The 15,462-nt window shown below is 40.3% G+C and overlaps 4 protein-coding genes across 4 annotated transcripts in view; 1 reads left to right on the forward strand and 3 right to left on the reverse strand.

Moving 5' to 3' along the window:
* Positions 1-796: 796 nt before the first annotated feature.
* On the reverse strand, positions 797-6,842 carry RHIMIDRAFT_260115 (uncharacterized protein). The gene is made up of 3 exons (XM_023611443.1): positions 6,476-6,842; positions 4,155-6,368; positions 797-4,090 (listed from the first exon to the last, which is right to left on the reverse strand). The coding sequence occupies exons 1-3, from the start codon at positions 6,796-6,798 to the stop codon at positions 916-918; spliced, it is 5,712 nt and encodes a 1,903-aa protein (XP_023463936.1). The 5' UTR covers positions 6,799-6,842; the 3' UTR covers positions 797-915.
* An 824-nt stretch (positions 6,843-7,666) lies between these two features.
* On the forward strand, positions 7,667-13,035 carry RHIMIDRAFT_260118 (uncharacterized protein). Its single transcript, XM_023611444.1, has 6 exons — positions 7,667-7,931; positions 7,985-8,134; positions 8,188-9,214; positions 9,270-9,504; positions 9,547-11,281; positions 11,338-13,035. The coding sequence occupies exons 1-6, from the start codon at positions 7,917-7,919 to the stop codon at positions 12,997-12,999; spliced, it is 4,824 nt and encodes a 1,607-aa protein (XP_023463937.1). The 5' UTR covers positions 7,667-7,916; the 3' UTR covers positions 13,000-13,035.
* Positions 13,036-13,637: 602 nt separating this feature from the next.
* RHIMIDRAFT_239705 (nucleotide-diphospho-sugar transferase) lies at positions 13,638-14,880 on the reverse strand (the record flags this gene model as incomplete). Its single annotated transcript, XM_023609223.1, has 4 exons — positions 13,638-14,162; positions 14,218-14,649; positions 14,697-14,800; positions 14,856-14,880. The coding sequence occupies 4 exons, from the start codon at positions 14,878-14,880 to the stop codon at positions 13,638-13,640; spliced, it is 1,086 nt and encodes a 361-aa protein (XP_023463938.1).
* Positions 14,881-15,265: 385 nt separating this feature from the next.
* The window catches only part of RHIMIDRAFT_35971 (uncharacterized protein), a 978-nt gene continuing 781 nt past the window's right edge, over positions 15,266-15,462 (reverse strand). Inside the window, exon 2 of the mRNA XM_023615154.1 lies at positions 15,266-15,431. Coding sequence (XP_023463939.1) covers positions 15,304-15,431 — 128 coding nt within the window. The 3' untranslated portion in view covers positions 15,266-15,303. The remainder of the gene's footprint in view (positions 15,432-15,462) is intronic.

Here is a 15,462-nt window from a genome sequence, read left to right on the forward strand (position 1 = left end):
CAGAGGACACCTCGAGTATCTTGCGACGATACGCACGCCTTTCGAGAGCATGAATATAGTTATCATCATCATACATATGAACCACACCATGCCCGTACCAGTCGGACATAATCGGCCCGTGCACAGATGAGGACTGCTGATTGGTCTCATCGTCGCAAATAGGCCTTGTCGTCAACAAATCAACCATGTCGGCGTCTTGTCTGGCGAGAGCAATATCGAGCGGCGTTGAGCCAAACTTGTCCTTGATACCGATCTCGGCATGGTTTCTTAGTAACAAATCGGCGATACGAAGATATCCATTGGCCGAGGCAACGTGAAGTGCTGTGTATCCTTTTTTACTATAGACATGCGTGTAAATGAGTGTTTTTAAATTGCTGACTTATAAAGTGTTTGCTTTACTTTTGCAAATTAACGTCTGCACCACGATCAATTAAATACTGAACAGCTACCATATTATCGCAGCTAATACAGGCAAGCTGAAGTGGTAAGAACCCATTCACAGCATGATTGACGGGTGCACCGTGATCCAATGCAAATTTTACAAGCCCTTTAGTACATTAATAAAGTATACAAGGTCATAAACAACCGTAGATATACCAATATTCCCAGTAAGCGCTGCCCATTGAAGTGCTAATACATTGCTCTCTACCTTGTCTCTCTTTTGATCAGAACTGAGCATTGAAGTCATCTCAAAAGATAAAAAGAGAGAAAAAAGAGAGAAAATAATACAGTCGGCATAACGCTTTTATTTCGGAAGTTCAATAGTAAAAAAGAAAAAAAAAGAGACAGAGACAAATGGTTAATAAGGTAGTGTTTATTATAAATGCTTGTTTTTTTTTTTCTTTTAAAGAATAGAAAGAGAGAGAGTTTATGTATATATTGAAAACTTGTTACACGGAAGGGAATGTATATAATTTAAAGTTGTCCTTTTAAAATATATTCGATGCTAGTATTAATGAATTCTTTCTTTGGTGTCATATCGTAACCGAAGAATGCACTTAATTGTTCACGAACTTGCTTCTTTGTGATGCTCATTAAATTTGCTGTTTGAAGGATGTTTCTTATTTCACTAAGAATTTCATCATCCGAAGGGAACCCAGGTGGTAGCATAGGCAGCATACCGCCCTGTGACAATGGAATTGAGAATTGGCTTGTCGGACGCATGGGCACGTCAAATGTATTATTCATTTCATGATAGTCTGGACCAAAGCTATGAACAGACATGGCCTGCTGCTGTCTAGGCATCGGTGGCGGTGTCATCATGAAATCGTGTGTAGCAGCCCCGCCATATTCGGAACCAGCAATGACAGAACCAGTGTATCCGGGTGATCGTGTGCGCTTATTTTCGTGCATGGTTGTATCACGGTAGTAATCATAGTCACCTGCTTGGCTGCCCGCGTACTGTGTTCGACTGTCATACATGACTGATGGGTTATTTCGTGAACCATGAGTCTGGTAACTCTTGTATGTATGTCCAGTCAATCGAGTCTCTTTGCTGCCAGTTGATCCCATTTCCCATAGCTCTTGTTCGTACACGCTCCATTTCTTTAAGGGAATCATCTTTTCATCAAACTTTTCGTCATCAGCCACAATGATCTTCTTTTGTTTCTTGTCGCCTACGACCACACGGGTATTACCCCAAGAGAAGTCATCAAAGTGCCAGAAGGAATAAATGGGCAAGAAGAACGAGAAGACAGGGATAGCCAAGATGTAGAATATCATCCAACCGATGTGCTGCCATTGTCTCTTAACGATAAACAGCAGTGCCTGAAGACCGTAGACACATGCTAACATGATAATAGCCAACATAGGGAATGGTCCAGTCTTTGATATAATGACGTACAAGAGATAGACAAGGTAGACAACAGAGACAGGTAAACTGAGAGTACCGATCAAATCGATCAAGACGACAAAACGCATAGAAAAACAACAAAAGCCACAAAGATCAGGTAAGAGAACGACTTCAAACAAGTTGTGAATGGTCGAGTTAATCCAACGACGACGTTGAGACAACAGCACCTTCCATCGATCAGGAGCGACGGTCTTACATTGTGCGTGAGGGGTAAACTTCATCTTGTACTGAGGAAAGTGCTTCATCATGAGAGTTGTCAGATAACGATCCTCACCCAAGTGCAGCAAGTTCTTCTTGTGAAGTGTATCAACATGGTTATCAGAGTAATCGTGAATGACCTTGGGCGAGATAATAAGAGGTTCGTTTTTGACAGGCGTACGAATACGATACATACAGAAACAACCGGGCAAACAGGTAACAGAGCCAAACAAGGATTCGAATGCTTTGGCTAAGTGGTGAGAAATATAATATTCGTAGACCTGAATCATAGTCGTCCACGACCTATCTTCGTTCACAAGCTTAGTTTCACCACAGAGACCAATTATGCGGCCGTCGTGAAGCATACAAGAGATCATATGGTTAAGAGCATTTGGGAGTACTTCTGTATCTGAGTCCACCATGAGAATGTACTCATAAAATGATGGGTTCACACCAATGACATTCTTGATTTGATGGTATATTTCCAGTTCGAGAGGTGTCATTTCGCTGTCAAAGTGGACCTTGTTCAAAAAGTTCATACAGATCATTTGCGAATCACGTTTACCACGGTTACCAGGCTTGGCACGCTCAGAGGCCTTACCAACCTTAACAATCACGATATAAGGTACGACATGTCCTTCACATTCGTAGAGACCAGAGTAGACCTTACCATAGTTCAGCTGTTTGGATCCTTCACCAATAGACTTGAACATGAGCGGCTCAGGATCGTTCTTGGTGTCATAACCGAGGACATCTAGTACAATACGAGGCGTAGGTCGATCATTACCACTACCCATAATCATACCATCAGCAATGATAAATAGAAGCTTACGCTTGTCATCGTAGTTCATAACAGTTAATGAATCAATAGTCTTTCGAAGCGATTCTTCGTCTTCGGTATAACATGGCACCTGGCAGATCACAAATTTGTCGTGGTCTTCGGGAGTAGGTGCACCTCCGAATTGAAGTGCAGCCAAGAATTTGACGAGGATGACAAGACCCATAAGACCAGCACAAGCAACCAAGAAGTAGTTTGTAAACATACATCGAGGCGTATCACGTTCGTCAACATTACCAATATAAAAGTAGTTGTCTAAACAGGCCATATTCTGGGCTTGTTGTTCTGATGTCATCGACGCCTTGTACTGATTCCACTTGTCGGTAGCATCTGTGCCAGAGAACTTGGTAAAGATTTCTTCAACAGTTGGGTGCAAAAAGTGATAGGCGGAAGAGGTCGATCCAGAATCATAGGTCTTGGCAGTGCTCATGTAGTCTGTGATATCGTAGACTTTACCATTGATAGCTAATGCCAGACGACTCCAAGATTGGTAGTCTGAATAAAGGCCGGAGATGGGTATCACGAGCTGACCCTTCTTGTAAAGTGACATGGTTGGCAAGAAGTAATCCCAGTACCAGGTTGGACTTGACATCTTGGTCAAGGTGGGTATCGGGTTCTGGTCACCAGAGTTATGAATAAAGCTGGCCCTTACTGTGGTCACGTTTGGTGTGATTTTAATAGTAGAAGAAGTAACTAAGCCTTGACAGGCAGTAGTCAAAGGAGGAGGAATGGAATCTGACATGTCGTAACCTCCGATTTGATCCATCAGATCTGTGGTGGCGATATTACCAGAAGCACCGTGCTGAGTCCTTGCAAAATTGGTGATGTCGTAAACAGTACCACGTACACTAACCCACATATCGTCCGGAAGGTTATGGGCTGCAACATTAGCGGTGGAGTACATGTGCTGCGTACCAGGACAGATAACTTCACCCAGGCCGACAATGAAAAAGATGGTAACGGCTGAAAAGAAGAAGATGAGCATACAGAGTGTCACCTTCTCACGCCAGGCCATCTGAACATCTTCACGCTTCATCTTGCCAAACCATCTCAGGAAAGGCGATGGGATCCAAAAGGTCATAAGCCAGACAAAACGAACCCACCAGATACGGACAGCTGTGATAGGCACTTCCTCTACTGATTCATGTTGGGGTTGATGATAATCTTCTACCATTTTGCTCATGTCCATATTTGGTCCAAACCTGAATACACATAAAAAGGATATATAGGTTAAGGAGAGTATTGAGATGGAATTGAAAAACTTACCCGTCTGATATCTTCACTCCACCCCATTCTGATTCTTCACCCCATTGGCTTCCTTCCATATCACGTTTGATACCGTCCTCACTGTCAACATAGCTTGCTTCGTCATATCCTCTGGGATCTCCGTAGGCTGCGGGTGGCATGAGTCGGTCCTGGCTTTCTGGATAGTAACCTTGACTGGGCATTACAGGGGCATCCTGCATCATCCCTTGCTTCGCTTCCTTGGCACGTTCACGTTCTTCCTTTTCGGCAGCACGTAGCCCATCTTCTAATTCTTTCCAGGTATCATATGCGATCCATATCATCTCATGGCCAATAAATACTTGCGATTCATTCCAATTCATGATAGCACGTACATCCTCAACTTGATCTCTTTCCGATTTGACATGATCAATCTGCAAGGAGGAAACCAGTCTTTCATAGCGCACAAGGAACTCGCTAAACGTCAGGTAATTGGCATACTCGACCGAAGCACGGGCAGTCAAGTCTGACAGAAGAAAAGTACGAACTTGGGCTTTGACACGCTTGAGATCAAACAGATCAGGAGATAGGGTATCGTTGGGACGAATGTGAATAATTTGATAGATGCGAGTATCTGCCATGGTATAGAACAAATCACGCAAGGTCATATACAATTGATCCATCACTGTCGTCACCTGCATGTTCTGGTAGGCATCTTCAGCGTCTTTAATAGCCTTTTGATCTTCTTCGGGTATGATATCTCGGCGCTTTGGTTTCTTCATGCTTGGTGCACGGGTCGGCTTAGACGTCAGTTGGGCCTTGACAATCGTTCGGTCGTCCTTGGGATGTGACTCAGTTGCCATGGCTGTACTCTCAAATAAAGTTGAGACAAAAGTGTTGGTGCTGTTATCACGCAGTAAGCTGACAAAGTCAGGTGACAGATCATCCAAGTTCTTTTCGAGGAACGATTCGACGGTATAGTGCACTGTGCCTGAGAAATGGTTGACGCCAAAGGAATAGGCATGTTGTGACTTGCTGAAAGAAGGATGAGCACTGTGTAGTCGTTGAACGTTGGCTAAAAAGTTGGCATTTGTGGCGTCTGTTGCGCCTGTTTGGTACTTGGCACAGTCCCGGTCCATTGCTCCGACGATACCACCTAATCCGAGAGCAGCGGACTTGGTCTTTTCTCGACTACTAATGTTATGATCCTGTTCTTTGCCGACGAGAAGTTCAAGACAGGCTGAGTTATCCATGGTGATGATCGAAGGCAAAGGCACACCATCTCGGGTCATGAGAGCATTGATGCCGACTTGGTTGTTGAATCGCTGATCAATGATAAATTGGTGCACACGTTCGTTGGCAAAATTGGCACAGAATTCTTCGAATCCGTTCGACTTGAAGTTTTGGAAGCCAAACTGATCAAGAATGCCGATAAAATTAGCGGGTTCGCTGCTATAACAGAGTTTTGTGTTGAGTGCTTCAACGATCCATAAAAAGAGGACATGATAAAGAGCGCGGGCGAGAGAATCTCGTTGTTCTGCCGCACCCTGGGTATTCAAGAACATGGTACACAATTCCTTACGAATCAATCTCAGCTTGTAAGTCAGGGATTGCTCCAACTTGGATGGAGAGACACCGAGCATGAGAGCGACCATTTCGAGAGTATCATAGTTACGGATACTACAAGCCTCCTGAGTTTGTTGTGAGCTGTCATCACCTTGGAATTGAAGGTTACCGATGTGCAAAATGGCCGAGAGCAACTGAAATATTTGTGTTACTGTTTTCGCTTTAAATCCGCAGACCTTGAGAGCATTCTTGAGGTCAGCAAAAGCGACTTCATCTTCTGGTTGTCTGATGACTTTTGATTGGGATAAATAATGAAATGATTCTGGTGGAAAGTTGATATGAAGTGCGGTTTGTTCTTCGACACTAGTACCAGCCAAAAGAGAATAGAACACATTATATGTACGTTCATCTTTAGGCACCTGTGTCACTCTTGATTTATCAAAGGCGTAGGTCAGTGTTTTGGCACCGAGGATCCGACCTCTTTCAGAGAACTGTAACTCTTGGAACATACCAAATTTAGATGCTGAATTATTTTGAGATGTCCTTGTATGACCAAAAGCCTCCAATATGATTTGAGCATTCTGAATTTGTAATCCAAGTTTTGTTTCTTTCTTTGAGTGAGTTGACAGCAGTAAGAGTTGCTTCAACAAATGTGACCGAGTTGTACTTTTGCCTGCACCAGTTATACCACTTTATAGGTAATAAAAAGTTAATAAATATTGTTCCCCCTTTTTTTGATACCCTTTTCACCCTCTTTCTTTCTTTATTTCTCTTAACCCCGATAATGAGTAATTTACCTCAAGATGATGCTTTGATCTTCACCTGTTCTACGCATATGAAAATAAACTCTAGTAGCTAAATCATAAACATGAGGTTGCATAAATGGCTTATTCTCGACAATATTTCTATAACCAATATCTGCGTATGTGCTTAATGTAACATCATTTAGTATTTCTAAAGGTTGATAAGGATTCACAACAATTAAGGTAGAATGTCCTAGTCGAGTATAGGGCTGATTCCGCTTAAATCGAGTTTGCAATAGATGGGTGATATTATCTTCGGAAGGAGGCGAAGATGAAGTGAGCAAGCACGTCAGATCTATACGTGAATCGTCTTGCATCCTTTTAATCTTTTTCCTTGCAAATAAAAAGAAAAAAAAGAAAATGAATATATAAAATATTTTTTTTTTATTCTTTTTAAATAAAAACTCCTTAAATATTTTTAGTGAAACCAAAGACTATTTATAAATATCCCCTTTTGTCCTTATTTGTAAATCTTTTTATTAACAGAATGATTTACTGCGAAAAAGACAAAGAAATGTTGAATAATATATTCTTGAAGTTAGGTTAGGAAATGAATGTTGACAGAATAGGTTAAAGAGAGAATATATATAAAAAAAGAAAAAAGAATGTTATCCTAGAGTGTTATAGGAGCTTATATATCTCCTGATTGTATAAAACAAGGTATTTAAGAAAGACAGATAGAGAGAATCATGAAAGAAACAAGTCAAAGTGACAGATATAAAAAAAAATCATTACTGTGAAATAATAAAAATAGTAACAGATCCCCTTTTCTTTCTGATATATTCCAACTTGATAGACTATAAAAGATAGAAAGGGTACATATTTTTCATCTCTCTTTTTACAGATAAACAAGGCCATGAAACGGGTCTATAGTCATGTCATATTACAAATCCAACGTAAAGATAAACAAATACTCTTTTTTTTTTTTTTTTTTCTCTTTTGAGTCAGAATACAAACAATCTAGACTCAATGTATACTGAGTACAATGATTCCCAATTTTGGGTATAGCACGTAGGATCAATTAGCAAGTAAGTAGACACTTGCTAGTTTAGGGAACACGCGTTCATTTTATGCAAAGAATAAAACTTCTTGTCATCAACAGACAAAAGAATAAATGAAAAAAAAAAAAAAGAAAGGCAATAGAAATGTTGTTGTACAGCATATAAATGCAATTAATACTTTTATTGACCCTAATTCGAGACTCTTAAGATACACATTTAAATGACTCTAAGCCCTTTAACAAGTTTATTGCTGTCCTTGTTTAATTTGATTTGAAATTAAAATCATATTTTCGCAGTCTTGGACCTAAACAGTATGCTCAGTTACAGTCCAAGCAAATTTTCTTACGTCCCCCTTCTTTTTTTTTTCTTTCTAGCCTATCTTCCTTCTTGTTCTTCTTTCTCTTTTTATCTCCGTAGACGGGAAATCATAAGATATGCTAACAAAAAGAGTAATACAAGATAAAAAAGTGTTCAATTATACCATTAACTTGTTTATTAATAGGAATTCAAAGCAAAATATAAGCCCATTAAAAAAATAAGCCTTCCGAAATGGCAATTCAAACCTTCAATTCAAAGGATAATCAGACGTCAGGTGTCAGCCACAGGAAAAGTATCTTATGATGTCCAATTTCAAAATAAACAGACAGCCATCGTATGTTCAATCGCATATATACATTGTGTGTACTTGTTAACATTTTTTAAAAGATACCTGCTCGTCATTTACAAGATCTCTACCATGACATGATTGAAGAATATGAATTGAATGCTTTTAGAAGAGAAGAAAAGAGAGAAGAAAATATAAAGCAAGAAAAAAGACGATCAAGGCGTCTTGTTCAAAGATACGAATCATCAGACGACGAGTACACATCAAATGACAGTAACGACGACAATGAGGAATCAGTCACTTTAACCACCCGTAGTGGTCGAATTCAAATAGCCCCCAAAACATTTCATAAAGAGTTTTATGCCATATTCAACCCGAAAAAGAAGAGCAAGGAAAAGTTTTATCATGTTCCACTCTACTCTGACGATTTTATAGATCAACACGCCAACATCTGTTTTCGTTGTCGTAAACCAGGATATCCTAATGGCCCAAAGAACGATACCGTCGAAATCTCAACAGGCCCTGAATGCGCCAGAACACGTCTGTTGATGTGTAGTACGTGTTCTCTTTCTTGTCACAACAATTGCTTACCCACCAAACCTAAACTCGGTCTCAATGTGGACACAGGCACTTACAGCTGCACCAAATGTAGAAGTAAAAAGGATTATTGTATGGCATGTGAGAAGGCGGCGGATAAGAATAATGATCAAGTTCTCTTACGATGCGGATCATGTTATCGAGTCCATCACCCAGCTTGTGCGGATAGGAATGTCTTTCAAGATGGTATCTGTGTTGACTGTGTTACCTACAGTAATCGCCAGGCACATATGATTTTAGCACAGCGAACGAATGATAAAAATCACAAAGAAATGCTCGTCAAATGGAAAAATACATCCTTCAATCACCTCGATTGGGTTCCTGCTACATGGTTACATTCTCTCCATACCATGCTGCATAATAATTTTAGAAAAAAACACGGGGCAGCGGATACTCAAACCAAAAACGGGCGTTATTTCCCCCAGGAATGGACAATGGTGGAAAGAATATTGAATGTAGAATGGGAAGATAAAGCAAACCAGAAGCCGAAACGGATATTTGCAGTGTTTAAAGACATGGATTATGAAGAAGGTATTACTTGATTATATATACTTTATGCATAGTCTAATCCCCCACTCTTCTTAAGCCATGTGGGATGAACCTCCCTCAGAGGATAAGCCTGAGCTATACACGCCTTACAAAGAGGCGCTGGATCGATATATTAATGCATCCAAAGTACGTCCTCCACAAAAGATGAGGCAGTTGATTGCTGATGTTAGAAAACTGGCGAATGCTGAAAAGTATGAATCACACGAAATCAAGGCCCAACCCAAATACATCAATGGAGGTACACTCATGCCTCATCAATTAGAAGCTTTAAAGTAAGTATAAAGTTACCAAGATTGGCTTACTCATCTTTTTAGTTGGCTGCTCTTTCAGTGGGAAAAGAAGCAATCATGTGTCCTGGCTGATGATATGGGACTTGGTAAAACTATTCAAATTGTCTCCTTCTTACATGTCCTTTTCAGGAAATACAACATTTACCCATTCATTATTGTTGTTCCAAACAGTACAGCCACCAACTGGATTCGTGAGTTCCGAAAATGGACACCTGAATTAGTTGTCGTGCCTTTCTTTGGCCTAGGTGCAAGCCGTAGATTAGCATTAGATAACGAGATTTTTGACAAAAACATGAACTTGAAGTGTCACGCTATTGTGGCAACCTACGAGTCTATCCAAGAATCATCCAAACTACAAAATATCTTTTGGCCTGTCATGGTTGTGGATGAGTCTCAACGCTTAAAAAATGATGAATCACAATTGTTTAAATCACTATGTCGATTCAATAAGGATCATTCGGTCTTGTTGACAGGCACTCCTTTACAAAACAACTTGAAGGAACTGTTTAACATCATGAACTTTATTCGACCTGATGAATTCGAAGGTACCCAGGCTGAAAACTATGAGGAATTGACACGCGAACAAGTAGAAGAACTACACGGCCGACTGAGACCTTACTTTTTGAGACGAACTAAAGAAGAGATTCTCAAGACGTTACCCCCCAAGTACGAAATTATTGTGCCCTTGTCTATGACCCCTCTACAAAAGGAAGTGTACAAATCATGTCTTAGTCGAGATATTGAAAGCATCCTGGGCACTAATGCGTACAAACGATCCAAAGGACTTGCATCTATTTTTATGAACTTGCGTAAAGTTTTGAACCATCCCTATTTGATTGACGGAGTTGAGACACCTCAGTCCACACCAGAAGATACCCAGAAGGCTATGATTGACGCCTGTGAAAAGCTCAAGTTCTTTCACCAGATGTTACCCAAGCTTCGATCTCAAGGACACCGTGTACTCGTGTTTTCAACCATGACGCGTGTACTTGACGTGATTGACGACTACTTGACACATGAAGGAATCCCGTTTGCTCGTTTGGATGGATCAGACAGCGAAAGAGAACGTGTTCGCAACATTGATGCATTCAATGCGCCCAATTCCAACTTGGACGTATTTTTGCTCTCTACGCGTGCTGGTGGTGTGGGTATAAACTTGGCCACGGCTGATACCGTCATCATCTGGGACTCAGATTTCAACCCTTACGCTGATTTGCAGGCTATCAGTCGCGCGCACCGTATTGGACAAAGAAACATGGTCTTGATTTATCGCTTTATGACACGACTCTCCGTTGAGGAACGGATTTTGCAAATAGGCAAGAAAAAGATGGCTTTGGAGCACGTCGTAGTAGAAAAGATGACGGCGGTAGAGGACGATATTGAAGATATCGAGTCAATTCTAAAATTTGGCGCACAGGCTCTGTTCGAGTCTGAAGATTCTGCCGATATCACGTACGACTCTGCAGCTATAGACAAGCTACTGGATCGTGAACAGTATAAAGCAGCAGCGGAAGCACAAAAGGAAAGAGAAATAGCAGAGTCTGAAAAAAGAAAAAACTTTAGCTTCTCATTTGCCAAAGTGTGGAAGGCAGAAGGTGGCACGGAAGATTTGCAGGAAGACCCAGAAGACGATGCGGCTCGCGCTGATTTTTGGGAAAAGTTCTTGCAAAACAAACAGAAAGAGATTGAACGTAAAAATGCTGAGAAGAAACTGCTTGCTCAGAATCTTGGAAGAGGTGCACGTAAACGTGCCAAAGTGGTAAGTTCTTTTTTTGCTGTCGTTGTGTAGATCAAAACTAACTATTATGACGCAAGTCTTATAACGAAAAGAAGCTTAATGATGCAGCTACTAAAAAATCAAAGAAAGTAAAAAAAGATGATGAGGGAATGGAAAGCGATACAGAATACTTGTTTAGCGATAGAGAAGATGAAGAAATTACGGAGCTTATGGAGACAGAAGCCTTGGGCGGTTTGGTTGTTTCCGATCCTGTCCCGCCAGAGGAACCCGTAAAGCTAAAGAAACCAAGAAAATCAAGAGCCAAAAAGAGTCAACCAAATACAGAGCCAGAGCCAGAACCTCAACTTGAGATTATCGATGAAAATGAATATACCAAGATGCTAGTTATGAGACAACAATTAGAGCATGATAGGAAAGAGCAGAGAATGAGAGAGGAGCAAATACGAATGGAACAAATAAGACAGGAAAATATTCGACAAGAGCAAATACGAGTACAGCGTTTCCTTCAAATCTCATCGCTACAGCCAACACCAGGCACTCCTCCAAGAGTGGATATAAATTATGCTGTGCAACTTTCTGAGGTTGTACAATCTTACTTTGTAAAGCACAGTGAAGTGGTGCAGAACTATCTCATATATTGTGGTCAACAGAAAATTCCAAAATCTGTTTATGATACATCAGTCAATGCTTCACTTACACAATTGGGCTCCACAATTTACAAAGAGTTTGAAACAGCAATCAATCTTGAGATAGAAGAATGGAAGAAAGTAGGAGCAGAGAAAAATGCACTTAACTCGTACGTCCATGCTAAACGAGTAACCTTCAAAAGTACATTTGAAGCCGCAATGGCTCAATTCCATCAATGGAAGTCTCACAATGAGCCACTACTCATCATTATGGGAAAGAATCACGGTGATTTGGAAAAAATACATAGAGAACAAAGTACACTTGCATTTCAACAGGCTCTCTCTCAAGGAGTCAACACAAACAGGCATTCTCAACCTGCACCTGTCCCGCAAGCGTTCTCTCCAGCTGTGTCTCGGTCTATATCGCAACCTGTGTCGCAACCTGTGTCGCAGCCTATACCACAGCCTATACCACAGCCTGTTTCCCAATCTGCTCCAAAACCTGTGTCGCAGCCTGCATCACAAGCTTCACCTCAAAGACTCTCTTCGGTCGTATCACAATTTCTATCTCAGGCTGCTCCGCAATTTTTATCACAGATAGTTTCTGCAGCTGTCAAACGGCAGGTCACCCAACCTGCTCCAAAACCTGTATTGCAGCCTATTCCTCGCCCTACATCTCAGCCAGTCTCCCCAGTTAGGCCACAACCTTCCTCTCAGCCGCAACGACATCAAGCTGCCTCTATAGGTGCTCAATCTCTCGCTGAAGCTTTTCCACAAATTTTTACTAACGCTAAAGCTAATCCTCCTTCTATTGCCCAACCTGCATCTCAGTCTGCCTCTCAGTCTGCATCACAACCTATCTTTCGGGTTGCCACACAAACTGCCTCACAGCCTGTCTCACAGGTACCTCCTTTCCCTGTTTCGGGTCCAGTAGCCAAGGAAAAGAAAACTAATAGTGTTGTAAACCCTATTGTGATTGATGAAGTTAGTGATGACGAAAATGATCACACTCAGCCTAACTTCTTTCTCATGCAATCTAAGACTGTCACATCTCCTCAGACTTCCACTCCTTCTCGGTCTACGACAAATCAAATAAAGTTTGTTGAATTTTAATGCTTGTAACTAGATCCAAATCTTAACTGACTCTGGTTTATTCCGAATATTAATTAATTTGTCTTCATTTAAAACCTTACAAAGATGGAGCTTCAACTCGTGGAAGCCAAATATTTATCTTTAATAAGGTATTCAATAGATGTAATACATGTATCTGATGTCGGTCTTAGAGCGTCTAGGGCGCCCTTGTAGTTTTACATCACATGTGTCTTTTTTTCCACTGAGGGTTGTTTATTTGCTGGAATAGGTTAAAGGATAACAAAGCATTCATCCCACTTTTGGACTCTGAAATTCTTACATAAGCAAGTACCTGCATATAATACGTTTTAGAAGATACATGCTTCAAGGAATGTTTTCTTTGGTTATTATTGCAATTCCAGACGAAATGGATTACTGCAAATTCATTAAATAGAACAAGCTATTTACAAAATGACCACATAAGTTCCTTTAAAATAAGGTTGAATTTACAGTACAAAATGATGAAATGTAAGCATTAAAGAATCAAGTTTATTATTATATGTTGCCGTGCTGATATAAGGAATTAAAAGGGGCTTTGAAGGGGTGGGGGAATAGCTTGAAATGAGATTTATGTGATATAGTTGAATATCGGTTGAATGAACAAAAAAAAAAGAAAGGATTTACATGATAATTTGAGGTTCTGTAATGTTGGAAGAGATTCCCTTATGAGGCAAGATGGAACCTCCGTTAATGTATATTTCATCATTTACTGTAACGTCATCACCCAAGACAGAGCAGCCTTCGATACGTGACCAGCGTCCGACAGAAGAATGCCATCCGATAATGCTTGAGTTAATCCAGGCAAAGTCCTTGACTTGTACGCCTTCCAAAATAACACAGCGTTGAAGACGAACGCCATCGCCTATGACGACATTAGGACCAATGACTACGTTCGGGCCAATTCGACAATCCTTTCCGATCTTTGCAGTAGGATGAACCATGACGTTGCCCTTATGAATGTATGGACCGTTCGCAAGAGACTCGGGTTGCTTCTTGGCCAAATGAGATAAGTATAGACAGGTGCCAGTCAGGAAGTCCTTGGGTTGTCCAACATCCATCCAGAAGCCTTCGAGGTCAAATGTGTGAAGTTGACCTTCTTCAGCTACATAGGGAAATACTTCTTTTTCAATCGATGTAGGTCTCAGCTATAGAATTTCTGTCAATCTCCCGCAACACGTTCCAATCACAAAACTAACTTACCTCAATTCTATCCAAAACAGCAGGGGACAAGATGTACATGCCAGCATTAATCTTGTTGGAAATAAATTCCTTGGGTTTTTCAACGAATCGTTCAATCAATGAAGAATTTGGACGGTTGACGACGACACCATACTTGGAAGGATCATCGACCTTTGTTACAGCAATTGTACCTTCACCGCCATGTGCCAAGTGGAAGTCACGTAATTGTTCAAAAGGATAATCACAAATCACGTCACTGTTGAGTACAAAGAAGGGTGAATCATCTTTGGCAAGGATTTCTCTAGCTAAAGCAAGTGGACCTGCTGTACCAAGAGGTTCTGTCTCGACAGAAAATGTAATTTTGACATTATATTGCTTTTCATATTCCTTCAAGGCAGCCACCATGATCTCAGGACGATAATTGACAGCTAATACGATGTCTGTTACACCAGCCTATATCACCATTAGATGCAATAAAAAAAATGCTCGTTATTTCTTACCTTGGCCAAGTTTTCGATTTGATGCAAGATCATGGGCTTATTGGCAAACTCGACAAGTGGCTTAGGAAGAGTAAGCGTGAGGGGTCTAAGACGAGTACCAAAACCTAGAATGACTAAGTAACTCCCTTTCTTTTCTTTAATCCTCCAGTCATAACTTACCTCCAACAAGAATAAGTGCCTTCATATTTATTAAATTGAACAAAGAATACCAAAGAAAGAAGAGAAAGAAAAAGATGAAAGGTAAGAGCCTATTTATAGTTATTTTGCAGGAACCAAAATTTTCGTAATACACATAACTGAAATTCCCGCTCTTTTGTAGATCCCTTTTGTCCATTTTTTAAATACAGAAAAGCACTAAATAAAACACATGCTTGGCACTATGATGAATATATTAATTACTCTCTTGTCAAATCCATCAAAAAGAGCTTTATTTTGTCTTGTATATGCTTTATTATTTCTTTAGATGAACGTTTGATTCACAATACAAAATTCATATATCAACTAACAGAAAAAAAGGGAAAGCTTTCTTGATTACTATATTTGGTCTTGACCGCATTCTCTCTCTTTCTATTTTTTCTATTTCTTTTTATTAATATACGAGTGATGGCTATGCTAATAAGGACGAAAGGATAATAATGGATGTAGAAATAGATATTCCAAAGGTAATTAATAATGGCATCATAGATTCATGAAATGATCTTCCTACACCTAAATAACACGTAGGACAAAACATGGCTATTGATAAAAAAGTTACATCAGCGACCTT

The sequence above is a fragment of the Rhizopus microsporus genome (assembly GCF_002708625.1).
Source record: "Rhizopus microsporus ATCC 52813 unplaced genomic scaffold scaffold_14, whole genome shotgun sequence".
NCBI lineage: Eukaryota > Fungi > Mucoromycota > Mucoromycetes > Mucorales > Rhizopodaceae > Rhizopus > Rhizopus microsporus.

Bases quoted from the DNA above. Each gene is read 5' to 3' on its own strand.
- RHIMIDRAFT_260118 (XM_023611444.1), top strand. The intron at 8,135-8,187 runs GTATGTTCAATC...ATTTTTTAAAAG, and splicing joins AAAATAAACAGACAGCCATC to ATACCTGCTCGTCATTTACA. The intron at 11,282-11,337 runs GTAAGTTCTTTT...TTATGACGCAAG, and splicing joins CACGTAAACGTGCCAAAGTG to TCTTATAACGAAAAGAAGCT.
- RHIMIDRAFT_260115 (XM_023611443.1), bottom strand. From the start codon at position 6,798: ATGCAAGACGATTCACGTATAGATCTGACGTGCTTGCTCACTTCATCT. The intron at 6,369-6,475 runs GTAAATTACTCA...TTACCTATAAAG, and splicing joins GATCAAAGCATCATCTTGAG to TGGTATAACTGGTGCAGGCA. The intron at 4,091-4,154 runs GTAAGTTTTTCA...ATGTGTATTCAG, and splicing joins GGAGTGAAGATATCAGACGG to GTTTGGACCAAATATGGACA.